At 48.9% G+C, this 25,752-nt stretch overlaps 9 protein-coding genes across 9 annotated transcripts; 4 read left to right on the forward strand and 5 right to left on the reverse strand.

Annotated features, from left to right (window-relative positions):
• Positions 1 to 1,015: 1,015 nt before the first annotated feature.
• On the forward strand, positions 1,016 to 2,674 carry N7503_009047 (Gfo/Idh/MocA family protein; the record flags this gene model as incomplete). The annotated part of the gene is made up of 1 exon (XM_057068594.1): positions 1,016 to 2,674. One exon carries the CDS (start codon positions 1,016 to 1,018, stop codon positions 2,672 to 2,674), a length of 1,659 nt encoding a protein of 552 aa, XP_056919449.1.
• Positions 2,675 to 3,079: 405 nt separating this feature from the next.
• On the forward strand, positions 3,080 to 3,340 carry N7503_009048 (uncharacterized protein; the record flags this gene model as incomplete). The annotated part of the gene is made up of 1 exon (XM_057068595.1): positions 3,080 to 3,340. The coding sequence occupies one exon, from the start codon at positions 3,080 to 3,082 to the stop codon at positions 3,338 to 3,340; it is 261 nt and encodes an 86-aa protein (XP_056919450.1).
• A 2,301-nt stretch (positions 3,341 to 5,641) lies between these two features.
• On the forward strand, positions 5,642 to 7,258 carry N7503_009049 (uncharacterized protein; the record flags this gene model as incomplete). The annotated part of the gene is made up of 4 exons (XM_057068596.1): positions 5,642 to 6,521; positions 6,593 to 6,823; positions 6,877 to 7,043; positions 7,103 to 7,258. 4 exons carry the CDS (start codon positions 5,642 to 5,644, stop codon positions 7,256 to 7,258), a joined length of 1,434 nt encoding a protein of 477 aa, XP_056919451.1.
• Positions 7,259 to 7,856: 598 nt separating this feature from the next.
• Positions 7,857 to 9,451, reverse strand: N7503_009050 (HAD-like domain-containing protein; the record flags this gene model as incomplete). The annotated part of the gene is made up of 3 exons (XM_057068597.1): positions 7,857 to 8,357; positions 8,415 to 8,664; positions 8,715 to 9,451. 3 exons carry the CDS (start codon positions 9,449 to 9,451, stop codon positions 7,857 to 7,859), a joined length of 1,488 nt encoding a protein of 495 aa, XP_056919452.1.
• A 1,590-nt stretch (positions 9,452 to 11,041) lies between these two features.
• N7503_009051 (cytochrome P450) lies at positions 11,042 to 12,324 on the forward strand (the record flags this gene model as incomplete). The annotated part of the gene is made up of 3 exons (XM_057068598.1): positions 11,042 to 11,893; positions 11,949 to 12,115; positions 12,171 to 12,324. The coding sequence occupies 3 exons, from the start codon at positions 11,042 to 11,044 to the stop codon at positions 12,322 to 12,324; spliced, it is 1,173 nt and encodes a 390-aa protein (XP_056919453.1).
• A 791-nt stretch (positions 12,325 to 13,115) lies between these two features.
• Positions 13,116 to 14,888, reverse strand: pgmA (phosphoglucomutase PGM2; the record flags this gene model as incomplete). The annotated part of the gene is made up of 3 exons (XM_057068599.1): positions 13,116 to 14,422; positions 14,482 to 14,783; positions 14,836 to 14,888. The coding sequence occupies 3 exons, from the start codon at positions 14,886 to 14,888 to the stop codon at positions 13,116 to 13,118; spliced, it is 1,662 nt and encodes a 553-aa protein (XP_056919454.1).
• A 368-nt stretch (positions 14,889 to 15,256) lies between these two features.
• N7503_009053 (oligoribonuclease) lies at positions 15,257 to 15,772 on the reverse strand (the record flags this gene model as incomplete). Its single annotated transcript, XM_057068600.1, has 1 exon — positions 15,257 to 15,772. The coding sequence occupies one exon, from the start codon at positions 15,770 to 15,772 to the stop codon at positions 15,257 to 15,259; it is 516 nt and encodes a 171-aa protein (XP_056919455.1).
• A 633-nt stretch (positions 15,773 to 16,405) lies between these two features.
• Positions 16,406 to 18,256, reverse strand: N7503_009054 (uncharacterized protein; the record flags this gene model as incomplete). The annotated part of the gene is made up of 3 exons (XM_057068601.1): positions 16,406 to 16,801; positions 16,852 to 17,174; positions 17,236 to 18,256. 3 exons carry the CDS (start codon positions 18,254 to 18,256, stop codon positions 16,406 to 16,408), a joined length of 1,740 nt encoding a protein of 579 aa, XP_056919456.1.
• A 2,466-nt stretch (positions 18,257 to 20,722) lies between these two features.
• Positions 20,723 to 22,916, reverse strand: N7503_009055 (sugar porter family MFS transporter; the record flags this gene model as incomplete). The annotated part of the gene is made up of 6 exons (XM_057068602.1): positions 20,723 to 21,014; positions 21,072 to 21,186; positions 21,243 to 21,590; positions 21,643 to 22,679; positions 22,753 to 22,827; positions 22,876 to 22,916. The coding sequence occupies 6 exons, from the start codon at positions 22,914 to 22,916 to the stop codon at positions 20,723 to 20,725; spliced, it is 1,908 nt and encodes a 635-aa protein (XP_056919457.1).
• Positions 22,917 to 25,752: the final 2,836 nt, after the last annotated feature.

Below are 25,752 nucleotides of genomic sequence, written 5' to 3' on the forward strand. Positions count from 1 at the left end.
CCTTCCATACTATCAAAGAGCAAAAATTAAGATCGGGTCAGTGATTTCCTCGGCTCGTCTTCAACATAGACTTTGTAGTGTCTAGTTTCTAAAATCCAGCACCTTTACTCCGAGTAGGAACTCTCGATAAGTTGCATAGACATATATACATTACTGTACACAGAATTGTTAGAGTTAGAGATCCAAATTACATGCCCAGAAATCTAATGACATACGAATATACATGCGCACAGGCATATATAGATAAAAAACAGGATAAAGTAGCTAAATGTTTTGTCCAAGATGAGTTTGTATAAGCTGTGCATATTTACCTGTATTCATGAAGATTTCCGCTATAGTATATGCAATGATAGTATATGCAATGTGTCAGAATGATATAACATTGAAGTAATATAGTAGTAAGGTAGGAGAAGGGAGAATGCGAGGATAAACCAAGAGGAAGTAGAGGAAGAGAATAGGAAAGGAACATCCCTAAAGTGATGTCTAATACTCAATAACACCTGATCTTTCCCAGCTTTTCATGCGCGTTATAATTATTGATGACCTCTGATCACGTTGACAGTCGAAAATACACATGTTTCGATAGAGGCAGCTCCACAAGAGATGGAAATCATGGGCGGATACTCTGCTTGGCCTAGACAATGGCCTAGACATTACATCTTCTGATAGCTTCCAACCCAAGTCATCACCATGATAGAGTGTTCTATGGTACAGTATTATGAGCCAATTCAATCTCGTGGAATTCGTTATAGATCATGGATGTGAAGTCCAAAATCAAAAATATGGAGATTGGCGCTGATTTCCGTGATACGACAGTTGGCAGTTGACCGCCAATCACCGTCCGTCCGATCTTGCTGATGTTCCATCTCCCCGCACTGCTTGAGTGCAACCTCGTATGGAACAACATAAGTGATAACCCAGCCAAGGGTCAATTCAGAAATAGGTCCCTTGATATTGATTCATATAGTCACCTGGATCAGATATAGACCTTCATTCCCCGTTACCCAGAACCAAAATGAAAGAACCCCAGCTCCCACCTCCAGATATCACCAAACTATCCAAACCTGCAAGGGCAACCCGCTACCTTGTGATCGGCGCTGGGTCCCGAGGAAACGCCTACGCTCGCGCTGTCACAAGAACAACACCAGGTACCATTCACGCCGTCGCCGAGCCACACGCCTTCAAACGACGCGAATTTGGCCGGAACTATATTTGGGGTGCGGGGTCATCCACAGAGGGACAGGAATTCACAGATTGGCGCGAATGGGTGCAGTGGGAGACGGAGCGACGCAAAGCTATTAACAAGAATGAAAATGGCACCGAGGACCAGCATGCCGCGCTGAATATAACCACTCCACTCGGCGTGGATGGCGTCTTTATCTGCACATTAGATGAGACACACGTCGAGGTGATCCAGGCTATCGCCCCACTGAAATTACACATTCTCTGCGAAAAACCTCTTGCCCTCTCGCTGGATGACTGTTTAACCGTTTACCGGACCCTCCAACCACCCGAGGGTCCGGATAAGTCTCCCCTTGCTCCGAAAACAATCTTCTCGATTGGACATGTTCTCCGCTACAGTCCTCATAACAAGCTACTCCGCAGGCTCCTTCTTGAAGACCGTGTTATCGGGGACATCGTCTCACTGGAACATACAGAACCAGTAGGCTGGTGGCATTTCTCGCACAGCTATGTCCGCGGGAACTGGCGTCGTGCTACAGCTAAAGGAGATGGCTCTCTACTAACGAAATCATGCCATGATATCGATTTCATCCTTTGGCTACTTTGCTCGCCCGTTTCGGCCGAGAATGCGCAAGAAGAGGGCTTGAATCCGCATTTTCCACGGAGTATCTCGTCAGCCGGGTCTTTGACGCAATTCCGGCGGAAGAGGAAGCCGGTTGAGGCGGGTGATGCTACAAATTGTCTTTCTTGTCCAGCTGAGAAGGATTGCAACTACAGTGCTGTGCGGATATACAATGATCGGCATCTTGCGAAGGGACATACAGGGTGGCCAGTTGACATTGTCTGTCCTGATATCGAAGATGCATTTCAAGGACAGGGTGTCAAAGCTGCGGAGGCACAGTTACTTGCTAAGCTGGGCGAGGACTGGGATGTTAAGACACATTCTGATGCAGAAATTGCGGCACGACCTTGGTATGGGCGGTGTGTTTATGAGGCTGATAATGATGTTGTTGATGATCAAGTTGTTACTGTTTCGTGGGATGATGAGGTTGGGCCGTCATATCGGCTTGCGAAGACCGCTTCGTTTCATATGATTGCACCTACGGAGAAACAGTGTGAGCGGAGAGGAAGGGCTTATGGGACGCTGGGTGAGATCGAGTATGATAGCCATCGGATCTCGATCTATGATTTTGCGTCTGCGGAGACTACTGTTCATGATGTGCCGAAGCCGCCGCCTGAGAGGGCTGAGTCGCATGGTGGTGGCGATTATGGGCTTGCTGGGCAGTATGTGGCTGCTGTTGAGGCTGTGGTCAATGGGGGAATGGATATTCAGACCGCGCAGGCGAGATTCGTGGGTTGTACGTTGGAGGAGGCGGTGCGGAGCCATGCGGTTGTGTTTGCCGCTGAAGAGGCGAGGCGTGAGGAGCGGGTCGTACGATGGGGGAATTGGTGGGAAGAGAAGTTGAGGGCTTCGGCTGCGATTTTGGCGTGATACTATGGACAGTACGATGATGTGACGAAGTTACGAGGATGACAGCTGAGTATATTCCTCTCATATCCAGGGACTCCATCGAACAAGCTCGAGTCTCGATCTTGTTAGTGTCCATGTCATAATCTAGACGCCCATCTACAGGAGGCAAAGATGTGATATTCTCCGGCTCAAGGTGATCTTTATACCATTATACGGGCTTTTTTATCGAGAAAATAATATCCATGACCATCATGTTGATACCCCAGCTGCGTTATATAGGCCTCCAAGGTCATTTTCTCGGGCAAAACCACGGGTTGGGACAAGCTAGTCATGTTACCACCAGGAAATAGAATTACAATATCTCATCACCTGCCCAGGTGAGAAAGCCCAGAAGATTCCGCCCAAAGCGACTACGCCTATCACAACATGACTTCCAAATTCCTCGACGAAGCTGAACGGCATCACAGCGTTCGTCTCAATGGGCAGCCTCAACGCCGTGTACGCGAACCATGGCACACATACGTAGACCCAGGTAAGCCCCCACAGGATATTCAAGAAGCCTATTCCATCCAAGCGAGAAGATTTACCTACTCGAGTTCTGCAAACATCCTCCAACGTGATCAAGATGGGATTTACAGCAAAGAAGAGGAAGATTGCTCCAAGATTGTCAGGAACTCCCGCATATAGGGCACTCAGCATGTGAAGAAAGCCAGATATGGAGAAGATCAATAAGAGGTTGATAATTCTTTGTGCCTGAAGGTAAGGTGAAGTGTAGGTCGTGAGACTTCCTTGGATATACCGACTTAGGGTCACCAGGGGCCAACGTAACAACTGGTGCCAGAAGTTCCTTCAAGTCGAAATGAATAAGCAAATGCAGTATAGACATGTAGAGTTTGTAAAAGATTCCCAATCTGGGGAAAAACGGAGTAGAAATTCTTGATCAACTTACGCCCAGAAGCTTTGGATGCTGAACCTTTGTAGATGTCGCATGCTACCAAATAGCGGTGGCCAGTCCTTTTGAGAAGTTAAGCCCAAGAGAACAGAGATTGTAGCAAGGACTCTGTAGACCATCGCGAAAAGTAAACGCAGGTTGACTGCTAAAATCATGGAGAGCGGGAGCCTGGTCATCAACTGCTCCCTGGTTGAGTCTGCGCTAACAAACTCCGCCCCTGTAGCCAAAGCACCTGGCCAATGAAAGTGGAAATATTTCAAGACTCCAAAAATTCACGACATCAAGGAGCAAGTACTGCCAGCCGAGGATAATTACATTTTGGGCAATATATCGGTGTTTGGGAAGCTCTCGACATTCGGACCAGGTTTTGACCTCCCACGGTGTTCTGATTCCACGCGGACTTGTCACGCAGTTCAGGCCAGCACAAAAGCGAGCAAAATAGGAACTGGCTGGGTCAATCAGTTGATGGATTTCCACCTGGATAATCAAAAAGAGACCAATGAAATGGAGAAGTTTGACGATGCAGGAGAATGCGAAGACACCACGCAGTAATTCCGGCCCGGGCAAAAATGACAGGAGACGAATTTCAGGGATCGCAAGGACGACGAGGCAGAGTATACAGGATCGGCGTAGATTTGATCCCTTGCTAGTGAAGGCTAAAGCAGCTGAAGAAACTAGGTACTCGCAGAGCATAAGAGCTCCCAGCCTCCAGAGACACGACATGGCGGAGTTGAAGCAACCAAAAGCAGCCAGTCTAAGGAGCCCGCGCGAAGATTGAATAAGCTTTAATGTTCCAGTCAATGTACGTATGCAACTAGCCTGTAGTGTCTTTTTTTTAGCCCCTTAAAGATTACATCATTCAGGTACGCAAGTATTTTGTGCACCCCTTGCAGAATCTACACATATCCCTGCAAAATTTAATCACAGATCACAAAGGCTTACATCGTGCTCCTTTCTATTGCATTCAAACAGGCCCTCGAAACTCTATCACAACTGCAGAAGTTCAAATGGCAAATCCATCCAACAATACCTGCCTTTCAGGCGGACAGCCAACTCAATTGTCATCCCATATTGTATGTCAGGATGGATTTTACTGTACGGCTTTTGATCCTCCCATTGCTTTATACTTTCGTAACCATTTTCAGGCCCCTCAAATAACAAATACAACCTGCCAACTTATTGTCCCCCTTTGCCCGACTGCCTCTTAACACGGCTTCAGAGCAATGCCAACATATGCGCGGCACCCCAAGGAAGACTTGAGCCGGTAATATGTATGCCGGGCTTCTATTGTCCGCCTGGTGGGCAAGAGCAGATTGAGTGTCCACGGGGCCATTTCTGCCCTTTGGGGACGGTAGCTCCGTTTGGATGCACAGTCATGTCAATATGCAGGCCAGGCAGTTCCCATCAGATCCCACTATTGGGATTCTTCCTTTGTCTGCTACTGGACGTGTTGTTGATAGGGGTCTGTATTCTTTTACGGTCTTCGTCGCCGTCAAAGAGACTGAGGCAATTCATTCGCTTAACCCATCCTCGCCCTCTTCCCCAAGCCAATGAGAATATCTCAAAAGCGAATAGTCCTCGGTTGCAGCCGTTTCGGGACTTCTTCAACGAGGACAATATCCCTTTATTTGGCCTGAATCTTACCTTCAACGACATCTGTCTCCGTCCGCGGCGTGCGAAACGAGAGATCCTATCTGGTCTTCAGGGAACAATTCATTCCAGTTCAGTTCTCGGAATCATAGGAGCCTCCGGGTCTGGTAAATGTGAGAATAGCTGAATCGTTCTCTTCAAGGCCAAAGCTAATAAATTTAATGCCCTGTAGCAAGCTTTGTCAATATCTTATCAGGTAGAGTCCGACCCACCCAGGGATGGGTCACGATGAATGGTCAAAGAATCCAACCTGCAGAGTAAATCCCCTTCCCATGTCTTCACAGAGCAAAAGTGTAGGCACTGACCATTTAACTTCTCTTCGTCCATGAAATAGGCTAAGGGACCTGATCGGATATATTCCCCAGCATGACATGATTCTTCCTGACATGACTGTTCGCGAGAATATTCTTTATTCCGGCCGTGTGTTACTCGGTGGGCAGCTGTCCGATACGCAAATTCAGGAATACGTAGATTCCCTGATATCGTCACTGGGTATACAAGGTATCCGCGATCAGCTGGTCGGCGATCTCCTGAAACAAAGGGGGCGAAGTATATCTGGCGGCGAGTATAAACGTGTGAGTATCGCCCTCACGTTAACCGCCGCACCGAGGGTTTTAGTTTTGGACGAGCCAACGTCTGGCCTGGATGCAACAGCTGCGCATTCTTTGATGAAACTTTTACACTCGATCTCCCGCCAGGGCATCATGGTGATCTGTGTGATACACCAGCCGCGTATTGAAATCTTTCATCTACTGGATGATATCCTCGTTCTGAACGCTGGGACCCAAGTGTATCATGGACAAGCAGCAAAGGCACAGTCCTTCTTCGAGCAGTTAGGCCATGATTTCCCCATCGCATCAAATCCAGCAGATGTGATCCTTGATGTCTTATTAAATCATCCTCATGCCCAAAATTGGAAAGAGAGCGCTCAACAGGTATTCCCAAGGGATGACTCGCCTTCTAGAACCGAAATAGCAGATGACTTGACTACACTTTTGAAGGCCATAAAGGAAAGAAGAGCACCATGGCCTCGCCAGCTTTGGCTCGCCTTGTGTCGGAGTATAGTCCAACAGAGTCGACAAACCACGGGTCTCGCTTTAGAGGTTGTATCCAGTGCAGTAATTGGTCTCATGATTGGACTGGCCGCTTTTGAATCCAGAGGCCACTTCTTCCAAGGGATCTACCACGCTCCATTTGACGTCCTTTCGAGCGCCGTTGATTATCGTCTGATAGCCGAACAGGGTCTTTTATGTTGTCTCGCCATTGGTAAGGCCTCTTTTGCTTCGTATCTGACCTCACTGCCGTTGCCGTTGGCTAATCAAGTATCCTGATTCCAGCTTGTGCCGCTGGACCTCCCGGGGTGAAGATATTTGGGGAGGAGAAGTTGACATTCCATCGAGAATCACAGAGTGGTCATTCCCACAGTGCTTATTTTCTGGGCAAAAACATAGCCGTCTGTTTCCGAATGTTGGTGTCGTCCTTACATTTTACCGCTTTCTATTTGGTTTTAGCAGCTCCTATGATCCCATTTCGCTCGCAGCTTGGCCTTGGCATTTTATATTCCTACTGTAAGTTGGCATGCTTCCAATCTGAGTTCTTTCTCTGTTAATGTTCAATACAGGTATCTACGGCCTTGGATTCGTCGTATCAGCCGTCATGCGGCGAGAAGATGGACCAATGTTATGTATGCTACTAGGTCTCATCGTTTCAGCCCTGAGTGGCTGCGCTCCCCGGTTATCGACTGTGCGGGAGTGGCATATGGAATGGTTTTGGTATTGTTGGCCAGCAGTAAGCTATGCCTGCTCTATTCAAACAGTGAAGATGAACTTACCTATTGTTGCTGTTAGACTTGGTTCTCAGAGGCATTTTACCAGGAAAACACGGCCCCTGTGGCTTACCTTTACAATGTCCAGTCCGCTTTTACATTCAGTGGTTACAAGTCAGATAGAACTGGGATGGACATGGGGTATGTACACCCCCATTACTCGGTGTGGGATTTGTAAAGTTGGCACTTATTAACCTCACAGGTTTCTCGCATTAATTGGGACTCTATACCGTGTATTGTCTTATATCCTTTTTGTCTTCTGGGGTTGGAAATCCGGATAGTGATCAATTTCATATATCCATCATAAAGAGATCCCGGGAAAAATGCAATTATTGATATAAGACCCTCATGTGGACAGAAGTGGAAGTAACCAGCTGCCCAACTTCCAGAGACTTTCTCGGTATCGCTTATGGCCCACGGAGCTGCCCCGGTCGATCTGTTGCAAGACTGAAGCTGACATGCTTGACATCCGCATTTACCAGCCACTATCAAGTTTCGCTGGAAAATCCAAAGCAACCCTTTGCGCCCACCGAGGCAGCCTATGTGAAACCAATGCCAGGTTTAATGGTTCGATTGATAAAGATAGATTAGTGTATGCATGCTAGTTATTCATATCTAGTACCATTTCCCCGGGTGAGAAAAGCCAGAGCAGACCAGAAGGCTCAAACATCATAAAACTTGCGGACATAAGAAGCGACAAAGATCGCCACCATAGCATAACAAGATAAATCATTGCCCTAGCCTTTATGAGCCCCATAAGTGATGGAAGGATGTCATCATCCAGTCCAATTCTCAAGCGCTTTCACGGCAAACGCAGAGCTGGTTCCCCTATTTCCGACCTTACGATCAGCGCCGGGAAACATATACATGTAAGATGCTTCCCAACCGCCGTCTTCCTGCTGCATATCTGCGAGTTTTTTGCGATCGGGATGGTTTTCGATCCCGAGATAATTGCATGTCAATACTCGCATGCCAAGGCAACACGCATCGCCATCTGCCCCGACCCTCTCAGCCACACGCTTCCTAAGAGGAGCTTCGAACCTCTCCTGGAGAGTAGGATCACTAGAAGCGCCCAGAAGGCGTGTCAAATAGTAGAGGAACCACTCTGCGTTGGGGTAGTAGCGGGTCCCATTGATATACGCCCGGTTAAGCAGAATGTTATAGATCCACTCCATTGTGCCAGGGATCTCGTGGCTTCGCCCATATTTGTGGAATAGGGTAAGGACATTGAGAGATATAACAGCATCGACACGCGGCCTTGAGTGGTCAAAGTATATCTAACAGACGGCGTCAGCTTCTCCAGTAACAGAGTGGTGCAGAGGGTTGAGGCATACCTGCACGTTCCCATCTTCATCGATATAGTCATGCATTTCATCCAGTACAGAGTGGACAATTGCTGGGTCAGGTGGGATCGTCAGCAGGCCAAGGGAGGTCGTGTCTAGGTCATCAGGGTAGGTATCACTCGTGTATTTTGGGTCACCTAGATAAATGGTCAACTCTTGTATAGCTAGATAGAAAACTGATGGGGGCTCACCACTGAAGAAATTCCAGAGTCGAAGTGGGCATTTGAGATTCACCAGGCTCCTATAACTTGTTAGCAGATCCGTGGGTCCTAGTATCGGGGCGAGACTTACCGGTCTTTCAACACTTCTAGGATCAGGAGTGGACCATAATTTTCAGCGATCGTCTCGTTCTGCTGAGTGGTCGTCGGGAATATCCCATTCTGACGCCGCAGGAATGCAAGACCTCGTGCCACAGGATCGCCGATGAAGTTCGTGAGTGTACGGTAGAGCGTTGCGGTTTCAAAAGTCCCCTTGATTCCGATAGATAGCGCCGCGAGCACATTTTCAGGTCTGTCATCAATGAAAAAGGTCTGATGGGGCACTGCCCGTGTGACGCGCAGGACGTGACGATAGAAGGCTAAGCTAGGCTTTCGGACACCCAGGGCAGAGGACGTAAACACGCCATCAAATATGGACCAAAAGTCTTCGTCCCAGGAGGCCCGCAGTGCAGCATAGTCTTCTTTGGAAATGTTTGACACCAGGAAGATGCGTGCTCCCGTGCGTTTGATCTCCCTGAAGATAGAAGCAACCGCCTGGTCGTAGGTGGTAGTCTTGCGGAGCTTCCGGATCATGTCCGTTAGGTCGCTTGCCTGGAAATGATATTTCTCGGCAAGTTTCGCGAAACATTCTTGCTCACTGAGCAAACCACATTCGTAGGTCATCCAGTCTGAAGTAGACATGATTCTTCGCAAAGAAAGAGTAGAGCCATGAGCTTGGAGCTTGTTTTCCGCTGCCGGGTGCATGAAGATACCCCCGAGGTCAACCAGTATGGTTGTTGATTTGGGTTTCATAGCGTTGCTTGGGACCATTGTGGCGTCGAGTAAAGGCATATCTGGAGGGCGACTCAAATGGTCGAAAAGAAAAAAGGTTGAAAGTGAGTACTAAACAAGGTGAAGATGAGGTGTGTTTAAAAGGGTCACCATTTAAAAGGGTCACCATTTGATCTTTTATCACATGGACCCTGGTTCCAAGGCAGTGGTTCAAAGACAGTGGTTCAAAGGCAGTGGTTCAAGTCATCGCCACGGAATAAACTTCTTTATAACTGTCATACTCCTTGCAGTGCAGATGTTCTCACCCCACATGTCCGTGCACATGTGTGTATCTGTGTGTTCTTATGTTGGTCGCTCCAGGAGCGGTGACGCTCAAGACCTGAATTGGGTTGTTTGCGGGAAACAGCCTCAAATCTGGGACTCTGGCTGGCTACAATATTGAAGATCACTTCATGTCCCGGCCATCCATGAGTCACACTTGCTGGTTCCAAAATGCGTGTTATTATGCTTGTGGCAGAGAAAAGTAACATTGTCTTACTGAAGTGGTGGGGGTACAGGAAATAAGTCTGCGGGATTTGCAGCGTAGTGAATCCCGGGAGTTATATCCAAGTCATATGTTTGGGTGGTGACCGAGAAATATCTAGGAAGTATGTCATAACAAATCATAGCTGTCTACTAGAAGATATCTATAGATTTCTACACCTATGATATTTCAATCAATTCAATTGCTCCCATGAGTATCCGTCCGAACCCTTCGGCATCCAGATCGGCGACACCTCAACTTTGGTAGGCTGCGGCATCACAAAAATCACGCATCGGAATGCCGATGCTGAAGACAAGGACGGAAATAGATTCGCAAATCACAACGTGTCAATATGGCATTGGGACACACGAGCCTGATTCTACGGAGTCAAGGGTTTCACTACGTAGTTTCATATCTTTATTGGGTTTCCTCCAGGAAAGTTGATGGGAAGAGAATGGGAGATTGATGAAATAGCACTGGCGATCAGTTATGGTGTTCAATTATGTTCAATTGTTGATTCCTAGACAAAGTTCATCAAGCATTCCCAAGGTCTATCTTATCACGAAACAGGAAGAGTACGCACTATTGCATATATGGAGTACGTTGAGTTTGAAACCCTCGACCACCTTTTTTATATATTCCTTAGAGCCGAAAGATTTGTACTTTTCCTACATACCTGGTAGACTACAGGATCATCTTGGCCTCCTGCTCAGTAGGGAAACTTCATCACTGAACATTCTTTATTCATCATCCAACCTCATGATTTCCAACATTTACAAAGTATTCTTTCTGGTACGTTTATTTCAAGCTCGCTCGACAAGCCCTTTCGCCTGATAGAAGGATGGTAGGCTCTTTTATTCTCGGCATGGAAAGTATTCTCTAGACGATATCTTCATTCTCTGAGCCGCTATCCTGGCCCGTTCCTTTGGAGCGTGTCGAGGGCGTCGTATGCGACTGCCTATGCTCAGGGCCAACTGCACAAGCAGATACAGCGCCTCCATGATTAGTATGGAGATGTTGTTCGTGTTGCCCCAGACGAATTGAGCTACCGCACCGAGGAAGCATGGAAAGACATACATGGCCCCTTAAGAAACTTTCCAAAAGACATGCGCTTTTACCATGCGTCCAAAATTAAAGCTCCCAGTGTGGCGGTTGCTCCTGATGGCATTCATGGCCGGCAGAAGCGAGCGATCCTCCGTGCGTTCTCTATCTCTGCACTTCAGTCTCATGAGCGTCTCCTGAAACCCTTTGTCAATACTCTCATTCAGATGCTCCATCCCACGGGCGGAAAGGAAGAGAGCGTCGTAGATATGACTGAATGGTACAATTATGTCATATTCGACTTCATGGCCTTCGAGTTGTTTGGCGAGTCATTACACTGCCTCGATAAAGGGATATCTCACACCTGGGTTGATATGCTTTACGGATCTATCAAAGGATGGGCCTTCCTCAGCCAGTCGAAGTATTTCCCATCACTTTCCTGGGTAATCAAAGCTGCCCTGTTCTTGTTCCGTCGTGACCTGCTCCAGCATCGGTCCACCAAGTTCACCTCAGTTGCGTCCAAAGTTTCTGCAGAGAGTGTGTCGGAATCAGGCGACCCTGGCTTTGGCACGTATATGCGGGCTATTAATGACCACAAGTCGACTCTATCCAAGGAAGAGATCTTATCTAATAGCAGCTTTTTGATGATTGCGGGTAGTGAAACCACGGCGACGTTTTTATCCGGTTGCACATTTTTCATGCTGAAACATCCAGAGGTATACAAGAAGCTTTCTTGCCAAATACGGGAACGCTTTTCTTCTCCAACAGAAATGACATTCTCATCATTAGCGGATATGTCATACCTACACTTTGTCCTCCAAGAGTCACTGCGTATGTACCCACCTGTACCGCTTGGCATGCCGCGAGTTGTGCCACATGGAGGCGCTGTAGTTTCAGGGCAATTTGTCCCGGAAAATGTATGTAAATTATCTACAGTGAGTACGACGGCTGAAAGATCACTGACATCCCTAGACCTCTGTGGCTGTTGCTTCTTGGGCGACCTACCAGTCCTCGTCAAACTTCAAGGATCCCCAGCTGTTCCTTCCAGAACGCTGGTCAGATACTGATGATGGAGGTGACGATGTCAAAGGGGCCTTGCAAGCCTTCTCAATGGGCCCCAGAGGGTGTCCGGGGAGGAGGTCAGTCACTTATCACCGTGGATAGCTACGGGTGGAAAGCTGATTCTTCTTACAGTCTAGCGTTTGGAGAGGCGAGCTTGATCCTTGCCCGATTAATATGGGCGTTTGATCTGGAGTTGTCTCCCCAGTGCTCGAATTGGGCAGATCAACGGGCCTATATCATTTGGGACAAGGGGCCACTCCTCGTCAAATTGACGCCACGCTCCTAAAATGGCACGTCCGTAATTATAAATAGCCTCTCATTAGATGCGTTGATCAAAGACTGGTTGGTGATTGCAAGATGTTAGATACAATATCTATCAATGAGCTGGGAATGAGCTACCAAAGCTAGTTCGAAATGTTGTGTTGAAGCATTCAATGATTGATAGATAAAATAGGTCAAAATGGTAGATTGCCGTCAAAAAGCTGATTAAATCTGTCAAATCGAGGTTGCGGCAGATCAACTGGCAAAGGACGCAGCAAGCCTAGGCTCTAATTTCCACCACAACACATATAAGGTAATGGCTTTAGACTGCTGCTTTGATTCACTTTGCTTCAACTATCTTACGGATTTGCTTATGTCAAGGCTAGGGCTTTGAGCACATCAAACATTTTCATACAGCGAATAGAAACTCGGACGACAGCGTGAATTATAGTCACAAGGTGAAAAGCGACAACATTCTTGAACAGAAACACACACGAACGCAGGTGTGAATTGAGGACTGTCACTCAGTCGGGTCTCATTCAATACACCAAATCCCTGCCCAGATAAAATTTACAATGAGAGCACTTTAGTTACGTTTTTAACTTGAATTACACACGCACTCAGTCCCTACGGAAGACTCCAATCGTCTGTCAACGCTGCAGAAAAGACATCATATTACTAGAGCAAATTGCTATTTCTATCTCATACGTTGCTTCCACGGTCGTCATATCGTCTTCTCACATCAAGAATAAAGCCGTGATCCCCATCCAGCAGGTATCCAGCGGGTCACACTATAACCAAAGCAGAGTTGACTGCTTAGGTCTTAACATCAGGCTCCTCACGTCCAACGTAGGACTTGAATTGGAGGAGCTTAAGAGCCGAAGCAATGTTCTCGCTCAGGTATTCCTGGGCATTGAGACCGAACTTGGAGCTATCGCTCTCGTAGCGCTCAATGTAAAGACGGATGGTAGCGCCACTGCTGCCGGTACCGGACAGACGCACGACAATGCGGCTGCCATCGTCGAACTTGAGGTAAAGACCCTGGTTCTTGGAGACACTGCCGTCAAGGTCAGTGTAAGAGAAGTTGCCGGCGTCGACGATCTTGCGACCATCAATCTCAGCGGCGGAGGTGCCCTGGGCAACCACGTCAGCCAGAGTGGCGACAACCTTGTTGGCACCGTCACTGTCGACGTTCTCGTAGTCGTAACGAGTGAAGAAGGTGCGGCCGTAGGTCTTCCAGAAGTCATGCTGGATGGAGGCAATGCTGGGAGTCTCCTCGGGCTTCTGCTTGGCGACACCGGCAATGATGTTCAACCAGGCAACAACAGCCCAGACACCATCCTTCTCACGGATGTGGTTGCTACCAGTTCCGAAACTCTCCTCACCACAGATGGAGATCTTCTTGTTATCGAAAAGGTTGCAGAAGAACTTCCAGCCAGTGGGAACCTCGTAGCTCTCGAGGCCCTGGGCCTTGGCGACGCGGTCGACGGCACCAGAAGTGGGCATGGAGCGGGCAAGACCGTAGACACCCTGCTTCTTGAACCAGGGGATAAGCTTGGCGTGGTGCGCAATGATGGCGAGACTGTCACCAGGCGAAACGAAGGTGTTGGCACCGTAGATCATGTTACGATCACCGTCACCATCACTGGCAGCACCGAAGTGCACACCGTTCTTGTCGACGGCCTCGACGAGCTCGTGAGCGTACACGAGGTTGGGATCGGGGTGACCGCCGCCAAAGTCCGGCTTGGGCTCGCAGTTCATGGTGCTGCTGGCGGGCAAACCGAGCTCCTTGACGAAGATATCCACGCCATAGGGACCGGTCACACCGTGCATACCGTCGAAGAGGACCTTGAAATCCTTGTGGGTGCTGAGGAACTCCTTGATCAGGTCGAAATCGAAGATCTCCTTCATCATGGTCACGTAGTCCGCGGTGGAGTGGACAACCTCGACCTCCAGGGGACCGTAGGTCTTGGTGCCGATGCTGGAGGTGTCGACGTCACCAACGTCAACATACTTGTAGGAGGTGAGGGACTTGGAGGTCTCGTAGATCTTGTTGGTCACGGACTCCGGGGCGGGGGCACCGTTGGACAGGTTGTACTTGATGCCGAAGTCGTTGTCGGGACCTATTCGAATGAGTTGTTAGCAGACTGACATTGGTAAGAGCATCAAGTGTGATACTTACCACCAGGGTTGTGACTGGCAGTCAGCAAGATACCACCAGTGGCCTTGCGGACGCGGATCAGGTTGCTGGCCGCGGGGGTACTCATAATGCCATGCTGGCCCACCAGGAGCTTCTTGACACCGTAGGCGGCACTGATCTGGGCAATCTTGGAGATCACCTCAGTGTTGTAGTAACGGCCATCACCACCAATGACGAGGAAGGCACCCTCAGCACCCTCGGGGATCGACAGAAGGGTGCTAGTGATGAAGGACTCGGAGTAATGGGGCTGCTGGAAGACCTTGACCTTCTTGCGAAGACCAGAACTGTAGGCATTGTTAGAACTGAGTAAAAATGGAAGGAGGATCAAACACTTACGTGCCAGGCTTCTGGTCAGCGAAAGACTGGAAGGAGACCGTTTGAACTGACATGGTGAGAAAACTGGAGAGTGGTGTAGAAAAGAAGAGGAAGTTGACCGACACGAAGAAGAGAGGGGGGTCGGCGTCATGTGTTGATCATCCCCACTGCACGAATTTACATGCAAAACATGGCGTTTTACTATGAAGCCAATTGGACGGAGATATAAGTACTCTAGAGCTTCCAATTGATTATGACTTTCATTAATTACCCATGACTAGCCTATTATCACCAAAATTTCAGTCCATTGACTTTCTACGAAGCTATTTTCCTTTTCCCTAAATAGCGGGGCGGGGCACTGAGCTCCAGACCACAGCAACTTTGCCCGCCAAGAGTATCATAAGTTCATAGCCTTGGAAAACAAGGAACAAGAAAGAAACCTCTAATTGAACAATTTCTCCTTATAATAGCGCATCTCGGCGATACTCTCCAGAATATCATCTCTCGCTAGATGCACCGTCCGCTTTGGTGGAACAGACGCTAATAGCTCATCACTACCCCACCGTCTCGCCGCCTCTTTAATAGTACTAACATCCAGAATCCGGTAATGCAAGTGTTCCATGATTGCAGCGTAAGGGCCACGCACCAGGAATGCTTTATCAGCATGTACACTGTTACCAGCCAATAAGGCAGTGCGCGGGGTTGGTACGTAGCGCTTGATGTAGGCAAGGAGCGATTCAGCAGCGACGGAGGGGCTTGTGGTCGAGGCGCGGACAGCGGCGGTGAGGCCCGTGCGACCGTGCGTGTCAATACACCACGGATTCATGGCGTTGAGGGTGGAGTCGGGATGGTGGATGACGGTCTCAAATCCGTTGGGCTCGAGGATTTGGAGTTGAGCATCGGTGATGAAGCAGCAGATTTGAAGGATTTGATCATTTTCGGCGTCGAGGCCGGTCATCTGTTGCGGGTGAGCTTTTTTCTTCTCTCTTCATGTGGTTGCGACGCGATTTGCGCATTTGGCAGATTACACGAGGTACTTACTTCACAATCAATCCAGACTAAGGGATCGGATGAGCGTGCGAGAGCCATTGTAGCTATGGAGGTTGGGGTACTCTATGTCAACGTCAGTGTCGAAGAACAGAGAGCGCACCGGGCTGATTCACTTGGTGGAGAACGCGAGCGGGCCGAATCCGAATGTTGTTTCTGTAAGGCACCGCGAGTCGGAGGCGTTGAAAGCCCCTTACAAGCATTGTGGGAAAGTTCTAAGGTCGCTACGTTCTAAATGGAGTCTAAACTTGAATCTAAATGGAGTCTAAACTTGAATCTAAATGGAGTCTAAACTTGAATCTGGTGGAACGTGCATATGATTTTTGACACCTCCCTACGAATTTATAAACAAGCCGCCTATAAGCGGCACAGCTAATGTATCCCCTTTCCGAATGCTTCCTGTAGTTGATTTGGACATGACGGCGTAAAAAGGTAGAAAAGAAGTGGGCAATTGCCCGCGAATGCCTTCGTGTGGCTCCAAGACTCTATCATATCCAAGCTCCATTCCGGAGCTCTAGCAAAACAAGCGCTGGCATGCCAAGCCTTATAGCTCCTCATCCTCATTCGAGGGATTGGTCGACTCTGTGGTCGTGTTTTTATTACCAAATGACCCTACACTGGCAGAGAAGCTATCGTTCGTGCCAGCGCCAAGGACTTCATTGATCCGACCAGAGGACTCGGCGATGCGACGCCGCAGAGCATTCTCGTCGGCCGTAGAGACACTCGCTCGTTGCTTTTTCAGAGGACTGCCCAGGAATCCGGCAGGTGGCTCAACCTGGAGCTGAGGTGGCTCAGAGGGACCAGCAGTAGCATCTGAAATAGTCTTTGGCGGGGTGATGGCGCGCTCAGTGGCCGGGGGTGTAGCTCCAGAAGCCGGGGTGTCAGTAGAATTGTTATCGCCACTCCCGCTAAACGGCTCGGCAGAGTGCTGGCGTTTCAACTGTGGCTTTGTTAGATCATGGACAAAAAAAACATTAGGTATTCACGTACCCGAATCTTGCGGACACCTTCCTCCAGCTCGCCCTGGCGCTTGATATCATCAGGAGACAAGAATCGGTCGTCATCCTTTGTCTCCTCATCGTCGGCCTTGCTCAGGATCGGGTTGTCGGTGTCGTCGTCGTCACTGTCCATCTCATCCTCCCCCTTCTTGCCCTTCTGTGCGGTATCTTGGTCCCGGAAATTGAGGAATCCAACGGTTCCACCAGGCTTCAAAGGACCAATACTAGAAAAGTCCGCTTGTAATGACTTGCGCTTCGCTGCCGGGGTTTCTGGCGCCTTGGGATCCTTCAGGATACCCATCTTCTGCAATTGCCCTATATGTTTCATAAATGATTAGCGTTCCAATCTAAGAGACAGGTGGGGTCGTTGGCGTACGTTCTCCACGGTACATGAAGGTAAAGGTGGCATAAGGCTTGTCAGTCGGATCAATACCAGTAACCGTTTGGGTACTAATGCTTTTCGGATCGAGAGTCTTGGGCTTTGCGAAACTGGTGGTGTGATCAATATCGGCTCCATTCCCACTTTCCTGGCCTCCTTCCTCATCGTCATCATGGGCATCAAATTGCGGGGAATATTCACCGCGCTTGATTTCTCCAGAGGCCAGAACACGGAACAAAGCAACCTTGATCTGACCAGTTGTCTCCGGGATCGGGTCATCGTCGTCGTCGGAATCCGAGAGATCATCGTCGGACACATTCTCCAACGGCGCCTTGGCGTCGCTTCCATAGCGCATGATATTCTTCTGCTTGAGTGAGGTATTCGCCTCCATCTCCATAGCAGTTTGACCTTCCTCCAGGCGCTTCGCCCGACGTTTCTCCATCTTCTGTCTACGGCGCTCAATTTTGGCAGCCGCATCCTTGCCCTCTAGGTCCAACCCATTGAGCCAGCGCTCCAGACCGACCTCACGGAACAAGAACTCGCGTTCAGCGATGCCGCCACCCTCAGAATCTGGCACGCTCACCCATCGCGAGTTCACCCATGTCTCCTCACCCCTCCGCAGCAATGTGGCCACTTCTTCCTTCTGTCTACCATCGAAGTAGATATATGCTGCCACGGTCTCATTTGCCCCATTCGTCAAGGCCTGATATGGCGCGACCGAGCCGGACTCGGTTGTTTGGCCCGGTAGACCACCAACAACCTTTGGCTTCGGAGATGGGCAATCCGGCGTCGGTTTAGGGGTAGAGTAGGGGACATCTTGGCCAGGATTAAGGAGAGTGATAGAGATCGCGAACGTTGATTGCTCGGGTTTGCCATTTTTGGAGTCAGGGACCTTCGGCGGAGGAACCGGAATGAAGCAACCTATGCGAGAGGCGCGCGAGTGTCGCTGGATGGAGTATTCGGAGATCGGGCCATCCGGAGTATGAATGCTCACTGCGAGACCTTTAAAGCAGGGCATGGCGGCGCTTCAGAGGGGCAGAGGGGAAAGTGAATTCAAGGCAGACGTCAATAGGGGAAATGGAACTTCTCCGTCAACACGTAGAACGTTGATTCCCCGGGCAGGAACCGACAGGAAAGTTCAAATTCGACGGCGGGGAACACACTCAGTAAAATTTGTGTTTTTTTTGCCTTTTTTGGAGTCCCGCGATGGAGTGAAGGAGCTTCAGAAGAGGCGGTCAGGGTAGTGTATTTTAGATTGTTATCGGAGCACCCAGCAGCCCACTGGGTCCGAACCCCACCGTTGCTGCTGGTATACGGAGGCTGGGCGAGGGCAGCTTTTGTGGGGACGCAGGAAAAATGAGGAGCTGGCGATGACCGCAGAAAAGGCCCTTTTCCTCTGGGATATCTAAAAATTTGTTCAAGAAGCTTGAAAAGCCGCCAGGTCGCCCATGGGGATCAAGAGAAAGCAAGTTACGCAGCGGAATGCTCTCAGGCAGAAGAGAGAGAGTGAGGGGCGGAAGTGGACCAAAACATCTCGAACTCCCACGTGATACACCTTATTAGTCGTCAAGAGCGTGACTTGTGCAAGCCCTATGACTGTATGCTGCATGACCTCCATCTGGCTTTATTTTTGCTATTGGATTCTGATATTGTACCATCTGACACAACTTCAACTTCACTTCTATCTTGAGAGGGTTTGTCCTCGTCATCTTGCACTGTACCCACATCAGCTGTTCCCTTACCATGGATCAGCCGCGTTGCCCCAGGGCCCGCTCGATCGACTTGGAACGGAGATCAGTAAATAGCCAGACTTGACCCATGCATTTTTCTATAAATTTCCTCTGTCGCGAGAAACAATCATGACTATATTCACGAGAAACTGTGGGAATTAACCAACCTTTGTTGCGCAATCACATGATTGAAGTTGGTCGGATAATGCCGATGTCCACGGATGTATGTGCCAGTGGCGACCGCGATAACACGAGACTGATGACATTCCCGGGAGGAATGCGGAATAATAAATCTGGATAAGAACAATACAGGCCTTGAGGGCAATCAATGTCCACGGGTAATAGACTGCTGCAATGTTGAATCAACTAGTTAGCAGGTACTATATCTGTCTAGCTATCCTCATTATGTGTTATACCCTCTTATACTAACCCCCCTAGACTCCACTGGTGTTGGGACCTCCAAAAATGGAAGGGCATCGCCCCTAGTAATCTGTGTCCGGTCCCGTTCGTTTGAGGTATGACCAGAGGAGTCATTCAAAAGACTCTGATCATTTTGTCCAAGCTCCGAACACTCCGATTTCCCTAAAATTGGAAAAAGATAAGTATCCAAGAATGAGGTCGCATTGCTAAAATCTGCCAGCGACCTTTTGAGGAAGTCTGGAATGCCTGGTTGCAAAATATTGAGAGCGAAGCACGCAAACTTGTCGCCTTCAAACAATTTTTCAAGCGTTTGACACGTCACCAGTGAGATTAGGAACTTCAACACCAGGAAAATAGTTCACCGAACCAGTATTTCCTACAACTTCCAGAGTATCTGGGTATGCGAAGTATCCGAAGCCGACGTCCAGTACGACTGTAAGGTGCAGTGGAGGGGCGACGATATTGATTGTTAGGAATGTGCTCTTGTCCTTTGTTCCAGACGAAAATAACAAGGGAGACATTTACACCAAATTCTTTATTGAGGTGGAATCGTCCAAGTAGCGCTTGATGTATCCTAGTACAGAAGACAGTGTGACATACGAGATGACCGGCCGGCTTCGCCGAGAAGCTTGACATGAAGTTGATGACGAAGCTATACGCGGCATAGTCCAAACTACACTGGTAAAGTAGTACGGGCTGGTCGCGGTCGACTATGCCTGGACCTGTGAGTATCTAGCGCGGAATTTGCCGATATTAAAGTGGTAGTCGGATCCATTCTCAGAGGTATCATTGCCACCAACAGCATAGACAGCTTCCAACTTCGATATGTTGAGTGAGTGCGCATCGCCATGGTTCGCGCAAACACCTTCGCAATTAATTGAGCTATCAGCTTTGTAGATATCGCGAGAGTAGGAAAGTGGCCTGTCTCAAAGAGCCTTGGAGGGGATCGGACTGTTGAGGACCACTGATAGGCCATGTTCCACCGAGCAGATCTCTGTCGATCACGAAAGCGTACGCAGCAAGAAAGCGACTAAATTAAATTCAGTGCTGTACACTAGACAGTTCAGGCTATATCATTTCATGAAAGGAACTGAACTGACGCTTGTTGAGACGACTAATGGTCTTCTCAATACTAACAAAAACCAGAATGAGGCAGACAGGATACAATAGTGGATAAATAATTGAAGTTTGTCAATTTTTTTGTATTGATTAAAGTATCTTGCAAGTTTCACATAATTCACATATTCCATTCCGTCAAGTTAACATATTCTCATCAAGCCAATGCGCATGTTTCAGTCTCATCGAAATCATCAGTAAAACTAATCAATCAATCCCTAAGCATCAGCTTCTACACCATAACCCTTCTTTGTATCGACATCAGCTACGACCTTCTCGCTGATACCCTCGCTGTGACCAGGCAAATCGTCAAACTTGTAGAGAGGCTCAAGCTGTACATCCCTGCGGAAGATGTAACGCTGAATCCACCAAGGCAGGGCCTTGAAGACCTGATAGTGCATGTGGACCCGAGTCGGGACTGCAAAGATGTAGTCCAATTCTTCGAGGGTTCGTTGCTTAGTCTCGGGGACCCAAAGGAAAATCATGACCAATGCAGTAATATTAAGGCCACTAGAAAAAGGAATGTTAGATGTTATCGTAATAACTGCACAGCTTGGGAATACTCACGCGTAGAAGCCAAATGCCCCGGTTGCTGTCATTGCCACCAACATACGGGGGAATGTAATTGAGAGCACGGCTGCCCATCCCAGGCAGGTTGCTACAGCCCAGGACATACCGACCTCTGTGCGAAAATTAGCTTGGAGTTTGATTTGAGAAAGAACTGTTTCGAGGACTTACCACGGTGTGACAGCGGAAATACCTCTGCAGAGTACGTGAATGGTACTGGACCCTCTCCAGGGGAGTAGAAAGCGGCGAACAAGAAAATGAAGAGAGCGATACTGCCAAGGTGGGCGCCTCCGTTACCTGGAACGTAGAAGCAGAAGCCGGCCGCAAGCAATGTCCAAGCCATCTGTGGGAAAGTGAACAGGAGCAATGCGCGTCGACCCCAGGTGTCAATTGTCCAGATTGCTGGAAATGCGAAAAGGAAGTTGACCAATCCAAATCCCCACGATGCGAACAATGCTGCAGTATCACTTGCGCCAGCATTTTTGAAGACGGTCGAACTATAGAACGCAATGATGTTGACTGAGAGCTGATTAGCAAATTTGGTATTTTTGACGGAGGGGGTATGTCTTACTTCCGCACATCTGTTGAGCAATCATCACGGTGAAAGAGGCGAGAGTAGCACGTCGGACTCGTGGGATGGTGAAAAGTTCCACAAATCGAGTGAGATAGTTGCTATCACCAATGAGGCTCTGCTCAATCTGAATCTGGGAGTGAATGTAGTACAGGTCGCGACAAGCCTGCAGTTGAGTGTTACGAAGGCGCAAGAGAGAACTGAGGGCCTTGTTCATCTCACCCCGTCGAATATACCAGCGGGGAGACTCAGGACAGAAAAATACACCGACGAGCAAAGGAACAGCAGGGATAAAGGCAGATCCCAGTTGTAAACGCCACGACTTATCACCGGTATCCTTCATGGCCAGATTTGCGCAAAAACCGAGGAAGATGCCAAATGCCGTCCACAACTGCCAGCACATCACCAGACCACCTCGAATGACGGCAGGAGTGTTCTCAGCGCAGAAGATGGGGATGGTGGAGGCCTTCAGACCCATTCCAATTCCAAGTAGTAGACGAGTGATGAAGAGTTGAGGCCAATTCTGGGTCAAGGCAGATCCAATCGGGGCAATGATGCAAAAAATGGCAGAAATGAAGATTGTCCAACGGCGACCAAGGATACGATTGACCGGATCGGATAGCCAACATCCTAGGCCAGCACTGGCGATGTAAGGAGCGGCATTGATCAGTCCGACAAGCCATTGGTTCTTGACACTTTCATCTTCCGGGATTCCAAAAGCCTGGGGAAAGGATAGGTTGGCTCCATTTGAGCCAGTCTGATCCCAGCCTTGAACCGCTGCACCGATGGAGCAGAGAATGATGGTGAAGTAAAGGGCTACAGGCTGGCGCCATTTGTGGAGCACCTCATCATCAAGAGCAGCAATTTCGGACTCTTCGATATGTGGGACAGATTCATAGGCGGTAGGATCTCGTGCAACAAGAGCTCCACGTCTCAGGGCATCACCGTAGGTGGGATTAACATCATATTGACGCATGAATCCGTCAACATCCCGAATGACTTCGGCTTCAGTAAGATGGGCAAGCGGGTTCTTAATCCTATTTTTCTTTGGGGTTAGTTGATGTTTGGAGGGGGTTAAGATCTAGATGTGTGAGCAACACGTTAACGAACCTCGCGGAGATATTGTTGTGCAGATTCACATCCTCAAGATGACCCTTTTCAGCATCGCTGTGGTCACGGCCGATGCTACCGATACTTAGTAATCTGCAAGTCTCAACGAATGCTATTACTTACCCCTGAGAATGTTCGATCTCGACAGTGTCGTCCTTCATCATGAGATGGAGGGACGAAGGTGATGGTTAAGTGTCGAGGAGTCACGGGAGGGGTGACAGGGTAGAGGAAGAAAGTAGAAAAAAAGTAAGAAGTAGGGCGTACAAGACGACTGAGTGCCTGGAACACACAAGATGGTGCGAGATAGACAAAGGAATAAGTAAATCTGAAGGGGAATTGCCGGCTTTTATGGTTTATGCAGGAATATTCCTTTCCCCATTTCAGGCCGGTTGGCAAGGTCAGCACACGCTTATTGGGCGATAGGAGCTCCTGTTTCAATCTATTACAGCTAGACCTAGAGCAGAGATAGCTTTTTCCATACTTCAAATGCTACTATGTAGGATTTCTATGGTGGGGAAGGGGTCCACTTGCCCATGGGGAAATGCCCAAAGATGGCAGAAGCGGGGAGTCTGGGCACGAATCATGGACAGGCCTTGTATACTTCCGGTCTTTTGGATTGTTATCACCCAATCAGTCAAGCAATACAGCTCTTGGCCCACTTCCGCGTGGGTGCTTGAGCATTTTGCACGTTGCCCGGCTAGGGAGAGACAAGAAGTCAAACTCAAACTTAGCGGGATGCGCTGCTCTGTTCTCAGAAGATGCGGATGGCTGCCTTCCGAGAGTTGTGGTTGATGAACACTACTCCGGGGAATTTGCTGATTCCTTTCATTCTAGATACTATCCATGCTTCCTAAGATCACCCCAGTTTCCCTTGCTGAACATTGAAAAGATCAACTCGATCAACGGTTTTCTTTTGTTCAAGACGATGTGTTGTTTCCAATCGGGTCAGTCACTACGGGACAGACCATGACCGCCAGACTCGGGATATCGCCGAAACCATGCTGCATGGGGCGCAAAGGAATAGTGCATGAAATGTTAGTGGAGGCTCAACGCCACAGTCGTCGTCCATTGGAGTGCGGCCCTCATCCGGAACAGAACCAGGTCACAATTTTTCTTTTCCTATCTTTTGCTGGGAATTTGCTCATGGCCAAGAGCCTTGGGAGCTCGTGATTCGTTGATTGAGGCCCCTTGATGCACTGTGGCTGACTCGGCGGCCGAACGTAAAATGACCATACTATGTCCGGCCTAATGAGGCTGATCCCTGCCGTCAAGGTTCATACGGGCTGACTTTGGTGGCTTGAAATAGATCGACTGGGATGCTTCTTCATGCCTGTATTCCAGTTCCACGGGTTCGAGAAGAAGATTGCATCCGGCGAAATTCGTTCTCTCGTGACAATCAAGGGAGTTTTGACCGAGATCGGGTTGCATCCTCCACGAGCGAGTGGGGGTAATCTGGGGTTAGACACTGTCACCTACCCCAACACCAATCCCAACCCCAGATTAAGAGTCGGCCCCAGATGCCATAGTAATTTATCTGGAGATACTTTAAGCTACCAATCGACGGTAGTCTGTGCCCGACGCTAACGAACAAGATCCCTGGCCGCCCAGATCCACTTAGCCCCTGCCTCCGACCCCCCCTCTCGGGACATGCTTTCCCTCCCGAACGAAAGCCGCGAGTCTAGCCCATGCATGGTACAGAAATTAACAGCGACATCTGTCCGTATAGTCATGTTGACCACCAAAGCCGACACGGCTCGGCTTCCGGGTTGTACCCTGGCTTGCCGAATAGAGCTTGTTCCCATCACTCCATGTATCCCACTGCCAAGCACAATGTCCACGAGAAAGATTTTTTTTTGCCCCAAGCAGCCAAGCAGTCCCGAGCGCAGGGATGGCAAAAGGGTGAGGCCACACAAGAAAGTGGTCTGATTTTGCTGTGTCATCTGCATCCGGCGAAGCACGCGGGGAATCTCGGCGAGGCTCGAGCGGGTGGATTCATCCCGGGGGTTACAGCATGGAGAACCTCGTGGCCGTAAACCATGTGGGGATCATCCATGTAGGATACTGAATGCAGCCATAATCGTTTGGAACCGAAGATTAAACAGTCTGAAGGAAAAGGGAGTTGCATCGGGGGAAAAGTCAAGTGGTCACATGACAAACGAGACAATTGACGAACAGGAAATTGCCATCAGTCATACTAGAGATGCTAAATTGATATTGTAATGAATCTTGGAGGGTTGTTCGATGCAGTTTTCCCTACTTGAGAGATAGAAAGACCCGTGGACACATACATATCCACTCGAGGGTAGGGGTAAGCTAAAGGAGATGGCGCTTCTGTTGTTAAATTCCCAGAACTTTGCCATCTGCACTAACAATATAAGCAAAAGGCAAGGTTGGAAAAGGCCCATGAACGAGAATTGCATAGCTACATACCTTGGAACCCCAAAAAAATGGAGCCCCAAAAGGTGCAAAAGGAACCCCATCCTGATTAGAATTAAAAATGTCAACTTATAATGACCATTCCGAGTATTCTACTCAAACTTGACACCGCGTGATACTTGGCTGAACCGTCCCACTTGCCATATGATGGGCCAACGTGGGTAGCCGCCAGAGCCTGCGTTGTTTAGTGTCAATAACCGGAAAACATCGCTCAGGGCACCCGGCAGACCCCCTTGAAAGCAGCCGTATGGCGCCGAGGCGCGGCCCCCGGGTTTGTTTGTTGCAAGTCCTAAAAGTCCATTTAGATAGATATTAACCTACTGAATCCAAAGATCTAGTCAGATGTCCTTCGAAGTATTAAGTGTGATACATGGAAAGATGCTTGGCTGACTTTCTGGCCGCCGTAGACGAAGCTATTCACAAGCACTTTCGAACACGGTGAAGAGTGGCAGAATATATACAATCGGGCTCAGTACCAACTCCACGCAACCAAATGAGTTTGTGATTCTCCATGAAAGCATTGGAAATGTGTACAGGAAGTTTCCATCAGTAATCTGACGATGC

Source organism: Penicillium pulvis (genome assembly GCF_028828015.1).
Source record: "Penicillium pulvis strain IBT 33274 chromosome Unknown contig_7_segment1_segment0, whole genome shotgun sequence".
Taxonomy (NCBI): domain Eukaryota; kingdom Fungi; phylum Ascomycota; class Eurotiomycetes; order Eurotiales; family Aspergillaceae; genus Penicillium; species Penicillium pulvis.